At 41.4% G+C, this 22,156-nt stretch overlaps 1 protein-coding gene and 2 long non-coding RNA genes across 7 annotated transcripts in view; 2 read left to right on the top strand and 1 right to left on the bottom strand.

The window, feature by feature from the left end:
* The window catches only part of WDR70 (WD repeat domain 70), a 310,665-nt gene extending 308,884 nt beyond the window's left edge, over positions 1–1,781 (top strand). For all 3 annotated transcript variants that reach the window (XM_072824838.1, XM_072824837.1, XM_072824836.1), the window contains one exon: positions 1,588–1,781. In XM_072824838.1, the coding sequence (XP_072680939.1) occupies positions 1,588–1,675 (88 nt within the window). In that variant the 3' untranslated portion in view covers positions 1,676–1,781. The remainder of the gene's footprint in view (positions 1–1,587) is intronic.
* LOC140632636 (uncharacterized) overlaps positions 1–22,156 on the bottom strand; it is a 60,897-nt gene that overhangs the window by 23,258 nt on the left and 15,483 nt on the right. The window contains exons 4-5 of one of the 3 annotated variants that reach the window (XR_012030241.1): positions 14,227–14,327; positions 13,169–13,707 (exon numbers count right to left, since the gene is read on the bottom strand). This is a non-coding gene — a long non-coding RNA (uncharacterized lncRNA). Of the gene's footprint in view, positions 1–13,168; positions 13,708–14,226; positions 14,328–22,156 lie in introns of those variants that run through there. The other 2 variants (XR_012030240.1, XR_012030242.1) reach the window with 2 other exon arrangements.
* On the top strand, positions 5,097–14,188 carry LOC140632637 (uncharacterized). The gene is made up of 3 exons (XR_012030243.1): positions 5,097–5,584; positions 10,226–10,300; positions 14,007–14,188. It is a non-coding gene; the product is annotated as an uncharacterized lncRNA (long non-coding RNA).

The following is a 22,156-nucleotide window of genomic DNA, read 5'->3' as shown; positions in this document are numbered from 1 at the left end:
CAGATTTGAAGGCACACATGCACTCCAGTGCTCATAGCAGCATTATCAACAATTGCCAAACTATGGAAGGAGCCCAACTGTCCAGTGACTGATGAATGGATAAAGATGTGGTATACATACCCAATAGAATACTACTCATCTATCAAAAAGAATGAAATCTTGGGATCCCTGGGTGGCGCAGCAGTTTAGCTCCTGCCCTTTGGCCCAGGGCGCAATCCTGGAGACCCGGGATCGAATCCCACGTCGGGCTCCCGGTGCATGAAGCCTGCTTCTCCCTCTGCCTGTGTCTCTGCCTCTCTCTCTCTCTCTCTCTCTCTCTCTCTCTCTCTGTGTGTGTGTGTGACTATCATAAATAAATAAAAATTTTAAAAAAAAGAATGAAATCTTATAATTTGCAATGACGTGGATGAAGCTAGAGAATATTATGCTAAGCGACCTAAGTCAGAGAAAAAGAAATACCAAATGATTTTGCTCATATGTGGAATTTAAGAAAGAAACAGATGAACCTATGAGAAGGAAAAAGAGAGAAAGAGGGAAGCAAACTATGAGAGACCCTTAATGATAGAGAACAAATTGAGGGTTGTGAGAGGGAAGTGTGTGGGAGTGGGCTAAATGGATGGATATTAAGGAGGGCACTTGTTATGATGAGCACTGACTGTTATAGGTAAGTGATGAATCACTAAATTCTACTCCTGAAACAAAAAAAAAAATGAAAAATAAAAATGTCAAAAAAAGATTTCCTTGTAATGTGATAGAGCTGTTCTTAAAAGGGAATCAGCAATAACATGACCAAAAAGGAGCATAGATTATAACCATTTCACATATTTATTTTTTGAAATTATTTTTGTGTGAATTGTATAAAAAGGAAAGTCATTGGACCATGTATGTTTATAAAGCTCAGAACTAATGCAAAGATTGCTTGATGTACCGTGTGCCAGAATTAAAGCAGCGATACTCAGTGATGTATCCTAAAATGTTTGACATTTCTGCGCACTGAACTGGGTGTTGGAGTGGAGAGAATGTCTATTCGTTTGTTTTTTTATTTTTGCTGGCAGTACTCAAGTTATTCTATATATTATAATCCATTATTTTAGACTCATTAAATAAGAAAGCAAATTTTCTCAAATTCTCCTGTTCGTGTGCACCATAATTACATGTATTTGGACTACTTAAATCTAGGAACAACGCAAAGAGCCGTAAATAAAGGTCATGTGTGTTCTTGCTTGGTGACTATAATTTGGCTTCCCAAACAGTCCCAGTTGGCCTGAGTTTGAAGTAGAGGGTGGTTATGAATATATGAGATACTGAATTTGGTACATTTTCATTTTATTTAAACAAAGGACAGCATACATAATCTGCCACAGAGGGAAAACCTTTAGGAACATCTTTGGCTCTTTGATGAACAAAATTAAATTTCTCTTATTCTTTTTTTTTTTTTTTTTTTGGCCAGGAATTTAATGATTGATATTTAATAATTAAGAGATAATTGAGTCCTCAGATATGCTTCCACTTGATGAAAGTAGCAAAGTCTAATCGAATAAGCACTTGCTGACTAAATTTTTCCTCTTTTTATTAACTTTCTTTTAGGACTCAGCCCAAAACCATGTTTGCCCAAGTTGAATCTGACGATGAGGAAGCAAAGAATGAGCCAGAATGGAAAAAGCGTAAAATTTGAAGACTCTCACATGAGTGCTGTTTGCATGAGGGGAAGTGATATCGGACAGTTTTGGACAGTTTTGTTTTGTTTTTTTAATGAAATAAAAAATACATTTTTATGAAAAGTTTTTGTAGTTTGCATTGTTGAACCATTCAAAAGATTGGTAGCTAATCTTCACTAAAAGTGTACTTACATTTTCTTAACTACAACTATGAATCTGTATTATAAATAAATAAGGGGTAGATTCTTAGCCTATTACCAAGTAATTTAGGTATTTGGAAACTTTAGTCAACAATTATTGGTCCTGTACAGGTTCTTATAACCTTGGGAGAGAGAATGTACATTGAGATGGACATGTGTCTTGAGCAATTCTAGGAGCATAATATGAAAATAGGCATCAAAAGGTTTAATATTTCTGTATAATTTCACAATATTTATTACATGATTATAAATAATTAGGCTGAGTTCAGGCTAAAAGCATTGCTGTACTAGGAAAGAACATGTATCTGTTTATCCTTAAACAGCAGAATACAGTGGTTAGGATTTAGGAAGCAAGCTTTGAAGTTAAACCCATGTGGATTCAAACTTTAGCTCTACTCTTTACTGTCTAGGTCTTCTTGCAAGCTATTAAACGTCTCTCTTCTAGCCTCAGATGATGATAGCACCATCTTCATAGGTTTGTTACAGGATTAGATGAGACATTCCTTGTATAACATTTAGTATAGTACCTGACATGTAACAAACATACACTATTTCCTATTTAAAAATAGAGCTAATGATATCTACTTTGCCTGATTTTCATCACTATTAAATTAGAAAAGTATGAAAATGTTTGTACCTATAATTAGACTTTAAAAATCATTCTAAAAGATCCTTGTGCTTTTGTGACTAGAAAACTAAAACAAAAGTTGGCAGTTTGTCCAAAGTAATAATGAGTCAATAGAATAAAATTCCGTGGACATATTTCACACAGACCTGAGGTAATTTTGCGTGTCAAATAGTCCTCACTAGAAAATTCAGGAATTTTTAGTCCTTTTGCCTTTTCCCCTCCTGCTCTCATTTGTCCTAGTAAATTAAATAATTATAAAAATGAATGATGATCCAAAATGTGTGTTGGAAAGTTACAGGCCTCACATACGTATTACCTCCTCCCCCCACATCTTTTTCACCAAGATCACATGTACACAGCTTTCCTGCCTCTGCAGTTCTGAGATGGGTAGTAATGGGCATTCCTCCATAAATAAATCCTCAAAACCTTCATCCTTGTCAACTACTCTCTGTCCTTTTTCTCTTCTACCACCATTTTCATTCTCTTCCCCTTCCCTCATCACTTAGCTTATAGGTAATAACTGACATTTGCTACTGTGCCTACTATCTGATGACTACTCTTCTGAGCTCTTTATCTGCAGTAGCTCATTTAATCCTCACAAAATCCCATGAATAGGTAAAATTGCTAAACCCATTTTACAGATAAGACAAAAGAGATTCAAGAAGTCAAGTAATCTGAGATTACAGTATATACAAAGACACCCAAGATTTCTAAGCATCAGTAGTTAACAAACTGTCCCAAGTTTCCTATTCCCGTTGAAATACACTTCATCCAAAATCAATTACAGACCAATATTTTGTTCCAAGTGCTTAGGATTTGTAAATTTACTGTTTCTTGGATAAAATTTACTGAAAGCATTTCATATTTTTTCCTGTCTTAACATAAACATTGCACCATATGGAAGTATTCGTCTTACACAGCCAAAAGTTGTTGTGGAGGGTTGGAGGGAGGAATAAAAACTTGATCATAGTGGTCTTGGCGGAGCCTGCTATGATGTAAGGGGAGAGAAAGACAGATTTAGCACGAAGATGATTTTCTCATTGTTACCCACAACACGAGTGGCCCTTTTCATGCTTGAGATGATCGATCTCGCACTTGAGCGTTTTATACAAAATTGTTTTTCCATACAAGATTGGCAAGAGAGAGGGAAGATTTCCGTTATCAATTTTGGTGAGCGAGGACCTCAGAACCAGGACTGGACAGATAGTGGGTGGTCATTGGACCTGTAGTCCCATCACCAGGGTAGAATCTGCAGTGGGTATTTCACAGGCCCTCACACTCCCCATGCCCCTCAAGCTTCATTATCTTACTCCATACAACCCAGTATTCCGTGTCTCGGTCCACTACATTTCTATTCGCTCAAAGAAGGGAGTAAGGCATAATGATGATTCCTGCCTCACCCCCTCCCACCTCATGCAGTCATTTGCCAGTTTCCATCCATGCCATCTGCTGACTGCCTTCTATTTGACCTTCGTCTTCCCTGCTGCCCCTGCTAGAATTTAGACCCTCTTTTATCCCTGACCAGGACCTCCCAGGAGCCTCCCTCCCAACTAATCTCCCTATTTTTCATCTGGTCCTCATCAAATCCATCTTCTATTCTGCCATCAGACTTGCTTTCTAAAACGAAAATCTATCATTTCATCCCTCTGTGTAGAGCCTTCCAGAGTATCTGTGTCAGTAGTTTGAGTTCATCTGTGTGACGCTTGGGATGTCCAGATTCAGCCTCTCCCTGTTCCTGCTTTAACTCCTGCTGAGCTCGCACAGGCTTCTCAGTTCCAGCATCTCTGAACCTGGACGTTCCATGTGTTTTGCACCTGAGTGCCTTTGCCCATATTGTCCCTTCTTCCATCCTTGTCTGCCTGTTTTTGAATATGGGGATCAATGCCATCTTTCCCGAGCAGCCTTCCATGACCCTCCTAGCAGACAGTTGATCCCTCCTCTGCCCCCAACGTTGCTTACATATCTCTATGCTATGGCCTTCTTTTCTGTTCATTGTAAATGTATATGTGTGTGGCTTGTGGACTTGAGCGTGTTTCCCCCACTGGAATGTAGATTATAAAAACTAAAGCCCGTTGGGTTCTGTGAATGTTCAATGAATTTCTTTAATGAATAGGAGGAGCCATATTTTATTCACATTTGTTTTGCTAGCCCCTGCCCCCAAGAAAGGGATTAAAAAGGTGCTCATTAAATATTTGGCAGAGGGAAAGAGAAACAGGGAAGGGTAAGGAATGGATGGAAAGAGAATGAGGTGTGAGAAGTGTGTCTGCCTCACCAGTGGGAAGGAGGATCATTAGTACAGAAACTCAGGCTGTATCTAGGCTGTTTGGCCTTTCTCTCTTGGGGTTTATTCACAGGTGACTATTGTGATAGCTCAAGGAAAAAACAGGATTGTAAACAACTGCCTGTGTTGTGCCTGGCATGGCCTAACAGGCCCTAAGCTATCATGACACTCTGAAGCACTCACTTCCTATCCTGAATCACCAAAGATCTAAGAGGTCTCTGACATGGAGATTCATAACCTAGGCAGGGTGTCTGTGAATGCCCCAAAGTATGCAACACACTTTCCTTATGTTCATGTATATCTTTCTGTAGAGTGGATCCACAGCATTAATTAAAATTCTGGGTTATTGGGTGTTGGTAGCAGCTCTTTTTTTTTTTTTTTTTTTTAAAGATTTTATTTATTTATTCATGACAGAGAGAAGCAGAGACACAGGCAGAGGGAGAAGCAGGCTCCATGCAGGGAGCCCGACATGGGACTCGATCCCGGGTCTCCAGGATCACACCCTGGGCTGAAGGCGGTGCTAAACCGCAGAGCCACCTGGGCTGCCCGGTAGCAGCTCTTTGATCTCACAGAGGTCTGGTAAAATTGGGTCATCCAGACTTGAAAATCAGGACATAACTGTCACACACATGCAAAATTCCAAACAGAACAAACTAAGCCCAAACCTCGAACATGCTGGCTCCCATTTAATCTTAGGCAGTTGATACATTATTTTTAGTCACACCTTAATTTCTGTTCTTTAAAGATGATTAGCCTTTTGTCCCATTTAACAGCTAAAATCGTCAGCTTTATGATTTCCTGAAAGCAGCATCCAGAGGTAAGTGCCTCTTTATGTGATCTAAGAGTGAATATTACGAGATTTGAGCCAATTTGAGAAAAGCTTTTAGGAGTTGATATTACTAATTCAGGCATCTGTGAGCCCTTCAGTGTTTAATAACTAATTAGTCAGATATGGTAGGAAATAAGGAGGGTAGCCAGATATCTACTTAGGTGTGTGCCTCCAACCTGGGTCAGCAGCCCTCTAGAGGTGACATGCTTCCTTCATTCATCGGTTTTCTTGTATGTGAGGAAGTTAGGAAATAGGGGAGGGTTGTTAACAAATCCTTTTTGAAAAGTATCTATCTGGAATGGGGTATACCACAAGCCACCATGACCATGACTCCAGTTTACTCAACACCCTCATCAAAGAACTGACTGGGGGAGAAGTGCCTAAAGATGGGAGATCTTCCGTGTGTGTATGCGTGTGCGTGTGCGTGTGTGTGTGTGTGTGTGTGTGTGTGTGTGTAGGTAGAGAAGGGGCTTTAGGAGCTAAGAGTAGAGAACTTTGCTATTTTAAGTAGTTCTATGAATTATCAGAGTTTATATTAGGGGTCTTCAAATTCTTAAATAAAAGCATTTGTTTATTATCTGGAAAATGTTGGCATAAAATGGTAGATTAAAGATGACCACAGGTTCTTTGAGACATTCCTCTCATCAGGAAGAGCCCCGTCCCTTAAATCTGAGCAGGCTCTGTGATGACTTGACCAACAGAACATGACAGGAGTGGCACTGTTCAAGTTACCAGCCCAGCCATTAAGATACTTGCACTTTCTACTTCCTTTCTCTCAGAACAGTTGTTCTTGAAACTGGGCTGCCGTGTTGTGAGGAAGCTTCAGCAGCCCCATGGAGAGGCCCACCTGGAGAAGAACTGAGGCCCCTGGCCAGCCCTAACTGAGCTCCCAGCTGAGAGCCAGCACCAACATGTTGAGCCACCTTGGCAAGCAGATCCTTCAGTATCAGTTCAGTCACACATGGAACAGAGATGAGTCAACCCCCTAGGAGCTTTGCCCAAATCGGATCACAAATTAATGAGAGTACATGATTATTATCATTTTAAGCAATAAGTTATGAGGTTGTTTTTTATGCAGAAATACAGAATTGGAACAACCTAAAAGATAAGAAGTCATTAAACATAGTGCTAATATTTTAATGAACCACATTCCAATTTTAAACTTTATGTACAATTTTGAGTATTATTTGCTCTTCTTAAAACATAATTAGAATATTTATTTAAAATATGGTGTATTCTTCACTTGTTAAATATGTAAATTTTCTATATTACTACAAGCCTCATAATTTTAGGGGCTACTTGGTAGTTTATTATAGAGATGTATTTTCTATACTTAATAACTATTCTTTCATTGTTAGAAAGATTAGGATCTTTCTAATGGAATAGTTAGAACTATTCTTTCATTATTAGAAACATGGATAGTTTTTTTTAAATAACTTTTTTTATTTATTTATGATAGTCACCCAGAGAGAGAGAGAGAGGCAGAGACATAGGCAGAGGGAGAAGCAGGCTCCATGCACCGGGAGCCCAACGTGGGATTCAATCCCGGGTCTCCAGGATCATGCCCTGGGCCACCCGGGTCTCCAGGATCATGCCCTGGGCCAAAGGCAGGCGCCAAACCGCTGCGCCACCCAGGGATCCCCATGGATAGTTTTCAAACGTGCTATCATAAGCAAAACTGTTTTTGCTTTATTTCTGTGCTTAAAGTTTCCTTATGTACATAGGATTCTTTTCCTAGAACTGATTATGAAAACAGAATTATGGAGGGTCAAAAGGAATGACTCATATTTGCTAAGTAGAATTATTGTAATCTTGGTAGTTACCTTATCAGTGAATGCCCAATTGGAGAGGACAGAGATGATTCTGGGAAATATTCCTAGTATACTGGGTTGAATAGTGTCCCCCAAAATTCATGCCCTCTGAGAACCTCAGAATGTGGCCTTATTTGGAAAGAGTCTTCGTAGATACAATTAAATTGAGGTCATAGTGGATTAGCATGAGCCCTAAATCTGATGGCTGGTGTCCTTATAAGAAGATCATGTAAAGATACAGAGATAAAACAACAACAACAACAACAACATGTGAAATGGAGGCAGCTACTGGAGTGATGTAGCTACAAGTCAAGGAACTCTAAGGACTGCCAGGCAACCGCCAGACGCTGGGAAGAGGCAAGGCAAGATTCTTCTCTAGAGCCCTCAGAGACTTGGTCCTGATGACAGTGGTTTTCAGACTTAGCCTCCAGAACTGTGAGAAACTAAATTTCTATTGTTTTAAGTCATCCAGTCTGTGAAAATTTTAGCCCCAGGGAATGAATACACCTTGCAACAAGATGTAAGCAACAGTGGATCCATGAGGACTCTCGAGGGCTGCATATCACAATCCACTAAGTGCTCAGGAAAAGGGGGGAAAAATCACAAGACCTTCCAGATCTAACATCAAAGTTTCAAATCCTATTGTCTTCCACTTCTCTTCCCTGCTCCCTAGGTTCAACCATCAGTACGGACTTGAGTTATTCTATTTGTTGTTTTAAGCTGCTAAATTTTGGAATAATTTGTTAATACGGCAATAGACAACTAATACAATTTCTAATGCAACTAATTCTTACATTTTGAATATCTAGCCACTGGTTTCTAGAAAGACCTCCTGTTTGATCTTCTGAGGGTGGACTCATTAAGAATTTGTTGTAAGGCAGTGAGGTCACTTGGTTTTTCTTGATGGAGTGGGGGTGAGGGGACAGATATTATTCTGTAGGATGAGCAGACTCAGGAACCACTTGGAACAAACCCAGAGACCATAGCTAAAGGAAATAATTGTAATATTTTTGCCATCAGTTTCTTTGAGTCAGCAGAGTTGCTGGCCCTTCTCCGTTTCCCCTTCAGCTTGACTTGGCTGGGAGTTGTTCCCTGAGCTGCTACAGCTTCCACACATGGTCTTATCTCTCCCTCATCCTCAGGACAGACAGGCAGACATCCAGCATTATAGCCTCCTATCCAAAGTATCCATGACATTCTAAGCCTATGAGTAGGTCTTCCTCATAGATTTTCTTATTCTGAGACATCCATGGCTGATGGTTTTGCTGTTTATAAGTCACTTTGAAGCGTGGGTGGCTGACAACTGGATTCTCTCCTTAGATCTGCTTGACAGAGCTGATGTGACCAGATGTGTGGGGCCGCTCTCAGATCTCTGAAGTTGATCAGCCATGGCAAAAGATAAACATATGAGAGAAGAATATTTACTACATTAATCAGGAGTCTTAATCAGTGGTATGGCTGGTATCTTGGAAGTAGCATGAAATATGAAGTCAGGAGTTTAGGGTTTATGTTTCTCCTTCACTAGTTAGTAATTTTGTGAGTTTAGGGAAGTCATATAAACTGTGAGCCTCAGTTTTTCATCAGTAGAATGGCAATATCGATCACTCAGACTACATCCAGAGGAGTATTTTACAATTCAGACAAGACAGAGAGAAAGAGTAAAAGCTTTGCAAATTATGAAATGCTAATATAATTGGTTGCTTGTGGCAATTTATTATTAGTATCTCAGTAATGTATATGAAGGGCAAATTTTTAGAAAATAAGCCCCAATCCATATCAGCCCCATAATTAAGAATTGCTGTGGTGGCAGATAGGATGCTCTATTCACAGGAAGAATTTGATTCTGTGTGTTTGAGAGGTTGTCTTCTAATGTGAAAGTTATCCAAGATTTGGCTATGGTTGTCTTAGGTGGACTCTGGTTGATTCAGCTTCTCATGAAGCCAGTTGGAACCCTGATCTACCTCTTGGCCTTGCTGCTGGTCATGTTTGACACAAAGACTCTCATGGTGCTGGCAGTGACAGCATCTGAAACCTATCTAAATTTAGAAAAATGGGAAAACTGTCTTTTGCCTTTCTCATAGGCTATTTTGATATTGCTTTTTTCTTGCTTGCTGTTACTTCTCCCCAACATTGAAAAATATTGTGTTCACTTCGTTGGGTACCATGTGGTCTTCCCTTTGACCTTACTGCCTCTTGTTTATGAAAAATAGCAAGTCAACCATGACAAACAGCCAGCAGAAATCTTGCCTCCTAGGTATGTAGTCATTTTTCTTTTGCTTATTTTATTTTAAAAAAAAGATTTATTTCCTTTGTGGAAAAAAAATCTTATTATTCAGAAATACATGGTGTGGAGAAAAGCTCTAGTCAGGAGACCTGGGTTCAAATGCCGGGTCAAGCAAGTTACATAAGCTTTTTGGAACCTCGGTGACTCTGGGATGTTAGAAGGATCAGAGTGTGAAAGCACTTTGCAAACAATGAATCGTTACACAAATGTTCTCATTACTGCTTCTATATTCAGAGGCGCCCTAGCAGGAGCAGGCTGGCTTTTCAGAGATCTTGGACTCAAGATATTGCTTGGAAATACTATATTGTGGCATATGTGTATTTTGGCCTGAAACAAGTAAATCCTGAAGAACATTCTTGTAGATACATTTCTTTATCCCAAAAATGTGCAATCTTAGTTTTGAAATCCAGGCCTTACATGTTCAGTGCCCACCAACAGTTAGCCCCTCTTGGAAGCTGGAGACTAGACTATGATCCATCCCCTTAGCCTTTCTCCTATTGATCTGCCCCAGTGACCATGTTCTTTATTTCACAGGTGCAAGGCTGGCTGAATTCCAAAATTATGGTGCATGTTGACCCTCTCTTTTGCCTGATTATGTGTGGCTTGGAGGTGAGATTCATGAAGCTGCTCCAGGCCAGATGTGTGGTTCTAACTGAGCTGCGTCTGGATTTACTCACATCTTCCAAGATCTTTCTCATTATAAACAGTCAACAACAGTCAACATTATTCTTTTAGTGTATGTGTAGTTAGCTTCCAATTTTTCCCCTTTACTGAAGATCACAGGACTGTGAATAATGAGAAGGCAGAGCAACACAAGCAAACATTACTGCTTTTATCTCTGGAGCTGTCTGACAAGCATTCCCTTACCTTTACAGCAGTGTGCCTTGGGAGCTGGTCACAATGTGGGCTGTGGCAAAGCAGACACTTGTCAAGCAGGTTGCATTTTTTTACTTATAAAAACAATGTTGCAATTTGGAGGCCAACAAAATCAGGATTAAGGATCCCATAAGTTATAATTATGACCAACTATGTATCATGAAATTCAGAGAAAGCTGGAGGGCTGCTGGAATAGTGTGCAAGAGAGAAGCTGTAGTTAGAGATTGGTAGGCATGGAAAGGGCATTTGAGCCTATCGACTACTGAGCCCCACATTTTACAGTTGAGAAAACTAGAGCCCTGAGGGTCAGCCACTTGTGATGGGACACACCATCTGTTAATAGTAGAGCTGGGACCATAAATAAAGATTTTTTTTCTTCATAAATAAAGATCTTTGATAGCAGCCCAGTGTTTCTTCAGCTCTGCTATTCTTGGAGTCACTGACCAGAATGAGACAGACCTAGGTTGGGATCCCAGCTCTACTGAGTATGGTGACCTTGGGCAAGCTATTTCACTTTGTTGAGCCTCAATGTCCACATCTGTAGAACTGAGAAACCAATACTTAACTTGTGGGGTTGTTGTCAAGATTAAATGAAATAATTAATATAAGAGAAAGACTTCACCAATGGCCAAGACAACAGTAAATGCTTGTTAAGTGGCAATCATTATGGTCACACAAGGGGCCAATACACGCACAAATTTGGCCTGACTAAAAGGGATTTGCCAGCAATTCTAGACTAATCTTTCCTCAGCTTGGTTTGCCTTCTATCCGCCCTTGGTTTTCAAAGGTAGATCTGATTTCTTTACCCATGTCTTTCAAATGCAGTCCAGAAAAACTGAAATCAGTTTTTCATTTTCTCTTGCTAACTTCCTGAGCCATCATTAGTCATATTGGAGTCTTTTCATTGATTGAGACTTGTGCTTAAAATTCAGATTGCTCTTTGAAAAATAGTTGTTGGAGAATCCAAATAGAAGCCTCACAAAAAGACTTTGGAGGCTTTTGAGTTTAAGTCCGTCTCCAATCTAGTCTCCCCTGATCTCTCTTGCTCTCTTTGCTCTTTTTGAAAGAAACACCAACAATTCCAAGGCTGCTCCAAAAAGAGTAAGGGTGAAATGAAGAAGCACCTCAGGACTGCCTGGGAGGGAAATGTGAAAGGCAGGAAGGAAGGGCATAGCAGCCGGCTGCCTTGGTGGCAGCGTCCAGAGCCTCAGAGCGCTTCCAACAGTGCTGGCAGGGACTGCCACGGACTCTCACACCAAGTGGGGTCATAGGGCTGCTGACATGGAGTGTGCTGCGGTGGAAAGCCAAGAACTGAAATGCCAGAGGGCCTTGTGTGATTGGAAGGGGCAGCTGGCTTCCCTTCAGTTCTAGTCCCTGGGTGTGCGGCCTGGCAAGACCCAGATATGAGCCGCAGCAGGTGGAATCCATTTTGATTTTCAGACAAGGATGGCACCTAAATCCCAGAGCGTATATTCACACAGGGGCATCTGCAGGTGAGCTGAGGTTTGCCTTTCTGCAAATCCTGCCTCTTTCTCCTGGCAATGCCCCTTGGAGGCAGGGCAGCGGGAGAGTTTCTGTTATGCTCCTAAACAAACTGAAGCACAGGGACTTAAATCAGACTGAGGTGACCCTGGGATCGAGAAATTCTCTAGCCCCCAGGTGGCATTTTATGGGCACTGTTCATAAATATCCTGTCAACCCTCAGATATAGGGAAAGTGATCTGGTCTTAGAAAATGTCAGACCAGAGATCCCACAAAAGTCAAACCCATGACTGGGGTGTAAGTCATGCACTTGGGCAGCATCTGTCTGGGCAGTACATAATTGTGGCCATGGCTGCATTACTAACCTCTCACTCAGCCCTTTGCTGAAGCAGCCATTCTTTGGGAAATGGGAGCTGGACCCTTCCCCCTTCTGAAGTCCAAAAAGCCCTCAGTGATGTCCTTGTCCACACCGCCCTTTCTGACAGCTTGTGGTGCCTTACAAGTTGCAGAAAGAATGTTGCCTGGAGGGAGGCTTTCTGGATTCAGACACGCTATGGATTCAGCCTTCTGGTGTATGGTCTCAACATAAAAGGGTGATCCAATATCAGCAGAAACTGATTCTGATACATCAGGCTGCATCAGAGTCATCTTGGGACAATTACTAGAAATATCAAATTCTGGGCCCCCCTCTCAGTCATTTGGATTCAGTAAGACCCTGAGGCAGGGCCCATGATTCTGCATTTGTGACAAGTGTCCCAAGTGACTCTGAAGCAAGAGGTCATGAACACTGCCCCATGAAGCACTTCTCATGACAACATAGAGTAGTCATGTTCCTTCTGATTCTGAGCTCAAGGAGATCTGGGAAATTTGGTGCTTTAGGGGCCCTCAAGACCCCAATAATGATATGGCTGAGTTGAGAGACTGGCTGTCAGATCTGGGGCAGCCCCAAGCAGTGTTAATGTCTTGGCTCCACTACAGCCTCTTAATTCTCTGTCTTCCCATAAAATGGAGCACTCCATATTTTGAGTTAAGAGGAAAGGTACTGTGTGATAATAGAGGTAATGTGGATTAATGGTGTTCTGTCTTTTTAAAGTAATTTATTATTTAATACACTGTAAAAATACTGAACTATAAAACTGTAGTTTTTAGAGCAGTTTTAGGTTAACAGCAAAACTGGGAGGAAAGTACAGAGGTTTCCCACATCTATCCCTTGCCTCCACACATGCACAGTCTCCTTCATCATCAGCGTCTTCCCCCAGAGTGGTACATTTGTTATAATGGATGAGCCTACATTGATACATCATTATCGAAAAGTGTTCTATCTTAAAGTCGCATACATTTAACAACAGCTTACACTGCCTTTTGATGTTCACAATAACCTCACTAGAGTTTCGCAATAAATCATTTCATTCATGAAGATAGAGGCACAGAGATGTGTTCTAGAGCCGACAGTGACATCCATTATTCCACTGACTGGAGATCTGAACTGAAGTCTGGATCCTCAAGCTCCCATGGAACTCAACCCGAGACTAGAACATGATCCAATTGGCAGGGTGGGAGGGCTTCCGGGCAGGCTCTCCAGCCTTTCTGTATAAAATCCATGACTGGGTATAGGTGTTGCCATCATTACCTTAATCCAGAGGCCTAGCAAAAAGACACTGAAAATGAACATGAAAGACTTCTAAAACTTTTATGTGATCAGAGCCTGAAACTGGACCATCTATGTCTTAATAGTCTATTGTATTCTCTTAGTAGAGGTATCTTGGGCTTAGCATAGATTATAGTGGGAGTCAGGAGACCTGAGTTCTGCTTCAGACTTGACAAATTATTGCTGTGAGCTTGGGAAATTTACCAACTCTTGTGGTACCACAAATTTACCACAAGAGTTGGTAAATTTCCTATCTATAAGATGATAATCCTTGATTCTAAGCTCTCTTTTGGGTCTAATATCCTTCAGTCTAACTCCTACCAATCCGCTGGATGCTAAGTTTGTGTGGGCAAGTGCCTCACTCAGGAGCCAGCCTACGGAGACGAAATCACTGCTACCTGGTGAATTTCCAAGGGTACAGAAAGCAGAAGGCTCAAGGCTCAGAGAAAACATGGAGGTGGGTTACATTTACCTTTTCTCATTGACTGGACATAAACAGATGCCTATTGCCTCCACCACTCATTTTTACCTTCAGCTTTTATTTTGCTCCCTGGGTAAGTTCAGGACCTCTTGCAGTCAGAGCGGGATGGCAAGGAGGAGGCTAGTAAGGAGACATCTATGCTTTCATACCTGAAAGTGAATAAGAAAAGTGGTGAACATCTTTAGATACAGGCAGGTGTGGGCTCCCTGGGGGCCACCTGACCTCGTGACCAGGCATGCAAATGTTGCTATGGACTAATGAATCATCGAGAGGCTGGGCCTTAGCAGGTACCTATTTCATCTCCAACTCCAAGTATATTGGCAGCACATTAACTAGAATCTGGGTTTTGAGTAAGTGAAGGACACAGACTATGCTTTAATGATACCCTCAGAGCCTCGGTAATAGGCCCCAGTAAATGCCTACTGAATGAATGATCACCCCTGAAGGATGGGATCATAGCAACTAGAGGTAAACAATTTGCTTCTTGGTACAGCTGTTTCTAGGACTAGACTATGGAATTCAAGGACCAAGATTTAGGCTTAATCTCAATCACTCTCTTTATCTTGTGTTGATGCCTGCTTTCTCCATATTAAGGACCTCTTAAGGAGAGTGGGTTGAGGCCCATCTCTACCTTAAAAAATAAATTTATTATAAAAATTATTTTATTTTAGTAAAAAACATGTAACATAAAATTCAGCATCTTAACCATTTTTAAGTTAACAGTTCAGTTGAGTCAAGTATATTCAGATGTTTGGGAAAGGAAGACTATCTTTTAAAGAGCATTCCCAAGACCTGAAAAATATATACATTTCAGGAATGAAATATAGGAGAAATGGGTATAGACTACCTTTCCAATCTTTAAATTCAATTTTCTAAAAAACTATTAAAGAATTGGTGCCACATTTTTACCATTAAAAAATCCTTCAATAGTTGAATTTAAAAGAAAGGCTTCAAATAGTGACCATGACTATTTCAGATGTCTTTGCTGCATCTTTCAATTTTGGGCTTTCTCTTGTATAAAATATTTAAATGTCATATTCTTATTTATTTCCTCTATGTTAAGCATAAGATACCTAGGAATAAACCTAACCAAAGAGGTAAAGGATCTATACCCTAAAAACTACAGAACACTTCTGAAAGAAATTGAGGAAGACACAAAGAGATGGAAAAATATTCCATGCTTATGGATTGGAAGAATTAATATTGTGAAAATGTCAATGCTACCCAGGGCAATTTACACATTTAATGCAATCCCTATCAAAATACCATGGACTTCTTCAGAGAGTTGGAACAAATCATCTTAAGATCTGTGTGGAATCAGAAAAGACCCCGAATAGCCAGGGAAATATTAAAAAAGAAAACCATAGCTGGGGGCATCACAATGCCAGATTTTCAGGTTGTACTACAAAGCTGTGGTCATCAAGACAGTGTGGTACTGGCACAAAAACAGACACATAGATCAATGGAACAGAATAGAGAACCCAGAAGTGGACCCTGAACTTTATGGTCAACTAATATTCGATAAAGGAGGAAAGACTATCCATTGGAAGAAAGACAGTCTCTTCAATAAATGGTGCTGGGAAAATTGGACATCCACATACAGAAGAATGAAACTAGACCATTCTCTTACACCATACACAAAGATAAACTCAAAATGGATGAAAGATCTAAATGTGAGACAAGATTCCATCAAAATCCTAGCGGAGAACACAGGCAACACCCTGTGTTGTCACAGTAACTTCTTGGCCACAGTAACTTCTTGCAAGATACACCCATGAAGGCAAGAGAAACAAAAGCAAAAATGAATTATTGGGACTTCATCAAGATAAGAAGCTTTTGCACAGCAAAGGATACAGTCAACAAAACTAAAAGACAACCTACAGAATGGGAGAAGATATTTGCAAATGACGTATCAGATAAAGGGCTAGTTTCCAAGATCTATAAAGAACTTATTAAACTCAACACCAAAGAAACAAACAATCCAATCATGAAATGGGCAAAAGACATGAACAGAAATCTCACAGAGGAAGACATAGACATGGCCAACACGCACATGAGAAAATGCTCTGCCATCAGGGAAATACAAATCAAAACCACAATGAGATACCACCTCACACCAGTAAGAATGGAGAAAATTAACAAGACAGGAAACAACAAATGTTAGAGAGGATGTGGAGAAAGGGGAACCCTCTTGCACTGTTGGTTGGAATGTGAACTGGTGCAGCCACTCTGGAAAACTGTGTGGAGGTTCCTCAAAGAGTTAAAAATAGAGCTACCCTACAACCCAGTAATTGCACTGTTGGGGATTTACCCCAAAGATACAGATGCAGTGAAACGCCGGGACACCTGCACCCCAATGTTTCTAGCAGCAATGGCCACAATAGCCAAACTGTAGAAGGAGCCTTGGTATCCATCGAAAGATGAATGGATAAAGAAGATGTGGTCTATGTATACAATGGAATATTACTCAGCCATTAGAAATGACGAATACCCACCATTTGCTTCGACGTGGATGGAACTGGAGGGTATTATGCTGAGTGAAATAAGTCAATTGGAGAAGGACAAACATTATATGGTCTCATTCATTTGGGGAATATAAAAAATAGTGAAAGGGAATAAAGGGGAAAGGAGAAAAAAATGAGTGAGAAATACCAGAGAGGGAGACAGCACATGAGAGACTCCTAACTCTGGGAAACGAACAAGAGGTGGTGGAAAGGGAGGTGGGCGGGGGGTGGGGGTGACTGGGTGATGGGCACTGAGGGGGGCATTTGATGGGATGAGCACTGGGTGTTATGCTATATGTTGGCAAATTGAACTCCAATAAAATATATATATATATATATATTTTATTGGAGTATATATATATATATATACATATATATATATATATATATATATATATATGTATATATATATTTCCTCTATGTTTAGGTGAGCATCTTCCAAATTAAATAAAGCTGGGTTGCGATACCACATTATCATCATTAGGTGTCACTGCTTGACATAGTAAAAGGACTGGGGGCACCTGGGTGGCTCAGTCAGTCACTTAAGAGAATGACTCTGTTTTGGCTTGGGTCATGAGATGGATCCCCAAATCGGGCTCTGTGTTCAGTGGGGAGTCTGCTTGAGATCTTTCTCTCCCTCTCTTCTGCCCATCCCCCAACTCACATGCATGTGTGTGAACTCTCTCTCTCTCTAAAAAAATAAAATAAAATCTTTAAAAAATATAGTAAAGGGATTGAAAATAGCTTCTTCTTCTTCTTAGAAGAAGAACTTCTTAGAAGTTCTAAGTTCTCAGAAGAACTTCTTTCCCTTTCTGGGACTCTGGGTGCCCAACTCCATGGCAGCCCCTGTAGACACAGAGAGAGTCTTAAGAAGGCTCAATGCCCAGCACTGAGCCTGACCTGGAGCATGATGCAGAGCCTCACATAGGGTTCAGTCTCATGACCTCGAGATCAGGACCCTGAGATGAGGACTTGAGCCAAAATCAAGAGCCCAACACTTAACTGACTAAGCCACCTTGTAGGTGGTAGTTTAAAAGAGGGGAATGTCTGTGGCACTGTTTGAGGACCAGTTTGGTCAGTTGTGATAAAGCCTGTAAGGCATGAGGTGGCCTGAATCAGGGCCGGGGCTTCAAGGGTAGAGAGATGTTGTGGCTTTTGGAGCAACTTGGTAGGTTCGTGTTTCTGTGGAGACTATGGGTGCAAGGGGCCCTGTTACCCTGGATCACTGTCAATCACAGGTCACAAAATGGTTACTAGCCGACCTGTTTGGTTTGGCTCACATGGCTTCATTTTTTTTAATGTGGATTACTTGCCATAATGAAATACAGATTTTTAGCTTCTCGTGAGAAATCAGAAGGTCTAGCAGCAATTAGCAAGAGCCAGGTCATATCTGCCCCTTTAGGGCATCAACCTCTCAGCCAGCTTGTTCCCTCAGTTAGGTTCTTGCCCGTTCCCTTTGGGCAGGGCCAGTATTTAGTGGGTGTGTACCGGTCCACCTGAACCAGTTGCTAAATTGTGAAATCTTCCTGTTCTATTAGTAAATAGCTTTTCTTAGCTCCCTTAGCACCCTTCTTGCTTGGGGGCACGTTCTCCAATAGCACACCCCAACCTCACTTCCCAACTACCTGCCATAAAGAGGTCCCATCTGGTAGCTGCCTCCCTGCTCCAGTGCTAAATCTTGCATCCATTTGCTGGTTAGTCCTTGCCCTGCACAGATGTGGCCCCTCAGTATTTTGAACAATACCCCTGTCCTTAGGCCATGAAGTCTGTGGTCTCAGGGCTAAACCATGCAATCTTGCCTACTAAAACGGGGAATGTGTTCAATTACAAATTTCATTGGAATTTGGGTTGATTTTTTTAAACTCTTAATGATAAAAACTTTTATTTTCAGGAATGTTGACATTTCCATATCATAATGCTGAATATGATCAATATGGAGAGGATTAGGTAAACTTTTATAACCTAAGGGAGACAGGAAATTATTTTTTATTTTTGCAGCTCCAACACATTAAAATATTGAGATTTCTACCCCAATCTATTGAATGCCATTCCAGAGACATGTTCTTTGTAGTCAGTGTCAGGTGGCAATATGGTTAAGATACTAGTTGATAATAATAATACATCCATTTGTACTTTCCAAAACCAGTCTGTTTGCCTTTCCTTCATAAACAACCCCACTGTGTGAGACCTGCAGGCCAACCTTAGAGGAACCTGCTGTTTCTCCTCTAAGAAATTGGTCTGTGTCTAAAGAAACACTTGTTCTGTTTTAATTAGAAACTGGTGGGGCTCTGAGCAGGCTGGCTGGCTGTGTCGTGCCACGCTGTAAACCGGAGGGCTGAGCCCGGGCCAGAGAGTCTGAGCATATCTTCAGGGTGAGATATTTGGTTACACAAGGGAGGGGAGCTGATTGCCAGTCCTCCCATCTGGAGAAAAATTTCTGGGTGGCAGGAGCTAAGGATAGGGTGATAGAAAGTGATACACTAAGGAGAGTGGGGTGAGGTGAGGAGAAGAGGCCGCCCTGGCCGGGTCTGTGTCAGCTGCAAGGCGGCCAGCTTTGCCTCTCCCCTGTGTCTATCTGAACTGGAACTCCATGGGACCAAATCATTGTGGGGTTCAGTGGGCCACTAGTCAGCAACTTTCCCTCCTCTTCACCTACATAAACCCATTTCTCACGGCTCCAGCAAATGAGCCAACTTCCTAGCACCTCCGTCAGATGGTGAAATTGAGGAAAAAGGTAGGCTCTTGAATACTTCTTCCTCTGGAGCTCAGGCAGTAAGTAGCTCCCTCTGCCTTTCTTCCCCAGAGATGGAATTTACTGCTTTTACAGCTCTCAGGACACCGCATCTGAACCGGGGCTTCCAGGCCTGCCGCCCCACCAGAACATGAACTAATTACATGATGCCAGTGACCACACCATCCATTTGCTTGTGGAGCCAGCATCTGGCAGCGTATCTGGCACAGATCAGTTCAGTAAGAGTAATTCATGTTTGTCATCCGAAGGAAGGCAAAATCCAAGTGAGGCAGGAAACAGTGCCGGCATTATTGCATGCATTTTCTGAAACTATGCTGCTTTCAAGGATTGAAAGCATAGCAAGATCTTGAAGTGCTTGGGGAATCATGAATGAGTCATACAGGGAGAGCAGAGTGGAGCCAACATGACCAGTAAAATTTTAGCCATTGAATGGGAAATGTGTTGTTACTCTATGTTAAATAATAGCTCAGATATATCTGTGACACTCAAATGTCAGTCTCAGTCTTTCTGAATAAATCAGAGTGTACTATTTGTATAATTTATATTCATTTTAATTCTACATTAAATGTTACATGTACTCTCTTGCCACTCTATTGGAATTAATAGAGACCATTTGTCGAGTGTTCGCCGTGAGCCAGGCCCTGTGGGAGACACTTTCCAGGTATTAACTGCCACAGCTGAGCTGTGGGGTGGAGAAGGTCCTCATTGTGCACAAGGAACCCGAGGCTCAGATTGGTTATGAGACAGCATGACTCTGAGCTTGGAGAGACTCAATTTCCAAACTCTGCCTCTTATGATTTGGGAACTTTAAGGGAGCTATTTAACTATAGTCTTTAAAACCAGAATATTTGGAAAGAAATCAATGTTTGCCTTGGCCAGACCATGCTGGGTCATTGCAGTTGGAGGAGCAGTGGTACATGAACATTGCATTGTGTGTAGGATACACACATATTTATGTGAACTTTGTGACATCTTTGTTCTCTTTCTTTGGGATACGAGGAGAAAGGGCTTTAAGGTCAGGCAGACTTTGAATCCGGGGTGTGGAAGAGCCTGTTCACTCACCAGCTGGACAGACCTTTCTCTTGGACATGAAAGATTTATGACCTGTTCAGCCAAGAGCCCCACCGCAAAAACCTCATAGAGCCTGTTACACATTATCTTCCAAATATCAACTCAGATTAAAAAGACCGTCTGACCCACTGACAGTTATCCACTGACTTCCGTGCAGTGTGTTATTGTACAGCGCTTCCTCAGGAGCTATAATTAGGTGATTGTGTAAGGAGTCTGCGGTGCACGTTTTTGTAGCGACTCTATTTGGCCCATGATGTCACTTGCTCACTCCGGTCCCTTCTCATCATATGGCCTTTGCTGTGGTGTGCTTGGCATTCAATACACATGAAATCAGACCTGCATTGAGTTTTCTGTGAAGTATTGATAGCACTTAGGATGAGTCACTTGGGACAAGAGCCTTTATATACCTGAAATAATTACGGTGTAAGAACTGAGAGTTCTGAGAATCAAAATTTTCAGCTCTTCAATCTGGGCAAGTCTCTCAGCTTCTGAGAGACCTTCTTTCTCTGGAAATTGGGGATCATGGTCCCAACAACCCCACTGGATTCGAATGTATAGTATATATGAGTTACTTCCCTCTTTCTCCCCCACCACCCACAATCAATGACCGCATCCTGAGCATCTCACCTCTTAAGTATCTCTCAACTACTTCCACATTTCTCTATCTCCATGGCCACTAGACTGGTCCCAGTCACCATCTGCTCTTACCTTTCACCACAACCCAGGCCTCTTGACTCGTTTGGGTGCACCACTCCTACACCCCTCTAGTAGACTTGTTGCTTCCTCAGTGATCTTTCTGGATAATCTCTCTGAACATACCCTCTAGCTTAAAACCTTCTAGTGGCATCATTGTGCTCTTGGGATAAAGCCCAGATTCTTCATCTTAACCTATAAGATCCTGCATGATCTGTTCCTGTCCATATCTGGAACCTCATGTCATGCCATTCTCCCTGTCACTAGCAGCATTGTAGCCAAATCAACTTATTTTCAGTGATCCAAATAGATCAAGAACTTTCCTCTTTAAAAGACCTTGGCACTGTACATTCATTCTGCCTAGAATATCCTCTAATGTCTTCTTAACCCCTTCCCATGCCCTGCTAAATCCAGATCCTCCTTCAAGAAATAGTTGGAAATGCCCCTTCCTTGGGAAATCCTTCTGAGACCCTCTGATCCATTACATAATCTCCTGATCAACAGTCTTACTCTATGTCATAGCATATGTCACAACTCTAATTAAGTAGTTACCTGGGAAAATATTTGTTTAAAGTCTGTCTCCTGTTCTGGACTGTTTTTCCATCCATCTTATTCCAACCATACTGTGTGGCACATAATATCCTGTGATAAGCTTTATGGAGGAGATAGAGATGTTATTATTCCTCTCTGAATTTAATTCTGCCATTTTTGTTGTTTGTTTGTTTGTTTGATTTTTGTAGTGAACATCTGTGGGGACACCTTTGCTGTTTAATATCCAGCCTCTTCTTGGTTGAGAAGACAGATGGCTCTATGTGAGGGAACCTCATCTCTGGTTGGAAAGCATGGTAGGAATCAGGAAGAGTCATTAATCTGCTGAAGGTCAGAGCTAGAAAAAAGCTTAGGGTTCAATGAACCCCATGGCCATATTTTACAGAGGGGGAAACTGAGGCCAAGAGAA

This window comes from Canis lupus, chromosome 4 (genome assembly GCF_048164855.1).
Source record: "Canis lupus baileyi chromosome 4, mCanLup2.hap1, whole genome shotgun sequence".
NCBI classification, from domain to species: domain Eukaryota; kingdom Metazoa; phylum Chordata; class Mammalia; order Carnivora; family Canidae; genus Canis; species Canis lupus.
The sequence above is the reverse complement of the archived record's forward strand: the minus strand, read 5'-3'. Positions and strand labels throughout refer to the sequence as shown.